This window comes from Microtus ochrogaster, chromosome 7, assembly GCF_000317375.1.
Source record: "Microtus ochrogaster isolate Prairie Vole_2 chromosome 7, MicOch1.0, whole genome shotgun sequence".
Taxonomy (NCBI): Eukaryota; Metazoa; Chordata; class Mammalia; order Rodentia; family Cricetidae; genus Microtus; species Microtus ochrogaster.
The window spans coordinates 38,017,219-38,019,694 of NC_022014.1; the positions used below are offsets into that span (position 1 = coordinate 38,017,219).

Genomic DNA, 2,476 nt, shown 5'->3' on the forward strand with positions numbered 1-2,476 from the left:
AAAAAAAAAAAAAAAAAAAAAAAAAGCCAGGTGGTGTTGGCGTATGCCTTTAATCTCAGCACTTGGGAGGTAGAGGCAGGCAGATCTCTGTGAGTTTGAGGCCAGCCTGGGCTACAAGAGCTAGTTCCAGGACAGGCTCCAAAGCTACAGAGAAACCCTGTTTCGAAAAACAAAATAAACAAACAACAACAAAAAACAAGCCATTACTTCAGCTTCTATCTCCAGGTTCCTGCCTTGAGTTCCTGCCCTGGCTTCCCTCCATGGCATGGTGGATTGTAAGCTATAAAATGAAACAAACCCATTTGCTCCCCACAGTTGGTTTTGGTCATGGTGTTTTATCATAGCAGCAGAAATGACAGCATGTATGGTATGTATCCCAAGCTGCCCTGGGACCTCTAATTTTCCTGCCTTAGTTTCCTGAGTGCTGAGACACATCACCATGCCTTGGCTATGCCTTAGAGTTGCTATGGAAACAAAGCTAGAAGCAGCCCCTTTCCCATTATGGCGGAAATAAAGCAAAGACCGTGCTACCAGCTGCAGACCACTAAAGACCCTGGAGGAGTAGAAGCAGCATCCCTCTTTGGTGTTCTAGGTTCTCGCCTACCTCCTCCATTTCTCCTATATGTCACGCTCTCCATTTCCGGGTCTTGACTTCTGCAAAGTCCACCTGGAAATTCTTTTTGCGCAATCACTACCCAGGGCAATTCCTACTCCAGGAAACCTTCCCACGTGAGATCAGAGGAGCCACTGCACCAGCCCCCCTGGGATAGCCATGCAAGTCTGCAGAACCATTTATATCCGTTCATCCTGCCTCAGCACCTGCCAAGGGCCAGGCTCTCTGGTCTGGTCAGCCCGTGGATGAATGCCCTGTCCCTACGTGTGGGTGTCCCCACTCACGCCGTCTCACCTTGGAAGGGCAGTCCTGGAGTCCGGCTCACATGTTGGAGAAATCGAATGAGGTATGGATAGAAGACCTCAGAGCAGCCGTAGTAGGCAGCCATGATGTACAGCAGCCTCCAGCCTCGCTGACAGCTGTCCCTGGAAGCACACAGGGGTCACGTCATAGGTGGCTTAGAGATGGACACAGGATCCAAGACTGGTCAGTTAGAGTTCAGATCCAAGCTGGCCAACATCTGCGCCTTGAGCCATCGTGGTTGGTTCGAGAATGAACATGAGACCAGTCGAGGCCAATATAGCTAGATTTGGGGGTTTCTTTCGAAAGGCAGATAAATATAGCTTTTTCAATGTGACCATATTTGAGAAGAGGACTAGAGGAGTCCTGGCATGAGGTCTGGGTTTAAATAGAAGGCCAGAGATGCAATCCTGATCAGCTGTCCCATCCATCATGGTGGTCTCAGGCCCTGTCTGTCTTGCAAGGCAGCCTGACAAGTGGTTACGACCATGGCATCTCCTTCTGAGAGGCACTTTTCCCCTCTGGCTGACAGCAAGCTTAGCCTGCTCTTTCTCCAGCATGAGATTCCTAGAGAAATTCCAGAGTCTTGTCCATTGTTTCAGCAGTCTGATAGATAAAGGGGAGGGATTTCATTCACAGCGGTTATAATCCCCCAGTCTGGTCTTCTTTCTTTCTTTTGAAGTATGGAATGCTTCATATATTTGAATGTCATTCTTATGCAGAGGCTATGTTAATCTTCTCTGCATCACTCCAATTTTAGTATACACACACACACACACACACACACACACACACACGTTGCAAAAACAAGCATTCCATTCTTTGTTTTTACATCTCATGCCCATGACTGAAGTAACTGTCATAACCAGAATACAAGTAGGAACCAGGATTAGAAGATATTCAGTCAGTGTCGGGCAGCTGTGTATAAGAATCATTTCTTTCCTCTTTTTAGAGATTGTGTGTGCATGATGTGTGTGTGTGGGTGGGTACGGATATACCACCGAGAGCATATGGAGGCCATGGGACAGTGTGTGAGGTCAGTTCTCTCCTTCCACTTCTGCATGGGCTCTAGGGAATGAACTCAGGTTGTCAGGCTTGCAAAACAAGCAAGCAAGCACTTCACGAGTCCTTCACTCGCTGAGCCATCTTGCTTGCCCCATCAGGACCATTCCTCAGGCTGGGAAGATGATAGGTGGCAAAGAGCTTGTTCTGCAAGCATCAGAACCTGAGTCTGCATCCCCAGCACCGAGGTAAAGCTGGGCATGGCAGCATGGGCCAGCAACCCCAGTGTGGAGCCCTACCCCAGGGTTCCGACTCTTGCCCACCTCTGCCACAAACTCCACTTCTGGACCTTTAGTCCTGAGCATCAGGAAATGAAATCCCTTCCCTGCACTCACCCCCAGGGTAATCCCTGCTCCAGGAAGCCTAACCCTGGCCATTATCTGGGGGATGGATGCAGGTAGATGTTCCTGGAGCTTACTGGCTAAAACAGTGAGAACTTAGTTTAGTGTGAGGATGGAAGAAAGGATGGGAGGAAGGAAGGAAGGAAGGAAGGAAGGAAGG

General features: G+C 49.0%; 1 protein-coding gene and 1 non-coding gene across 2 annotated transcripts in view; both read right to left on the reverse strand.

Moving 5' to 3' along the window:
* The window catches only part of Myo15a (myosin XVA), a 54,325-nt gene that overhangs the window by 13,904 nt on the left and 37,945 nt on the right, over window positions 1–2,476 (reverse strand). Inside the window, 1 exon segment of the mRNA XM_005349942.2 lies at window positions 908–1,038. Coding sequence (XP_005349999.1) covers window positions 908–1,038 — 131 coding nt within the window.
* LOC113456446 lies at window positions 1,591–1,694 on the reverse strand. The gene has a single exon (XR_003377256.1). It is a non-coding gene; the product is annotated as a U6 spliceosomal RNA (small nuclear RNA).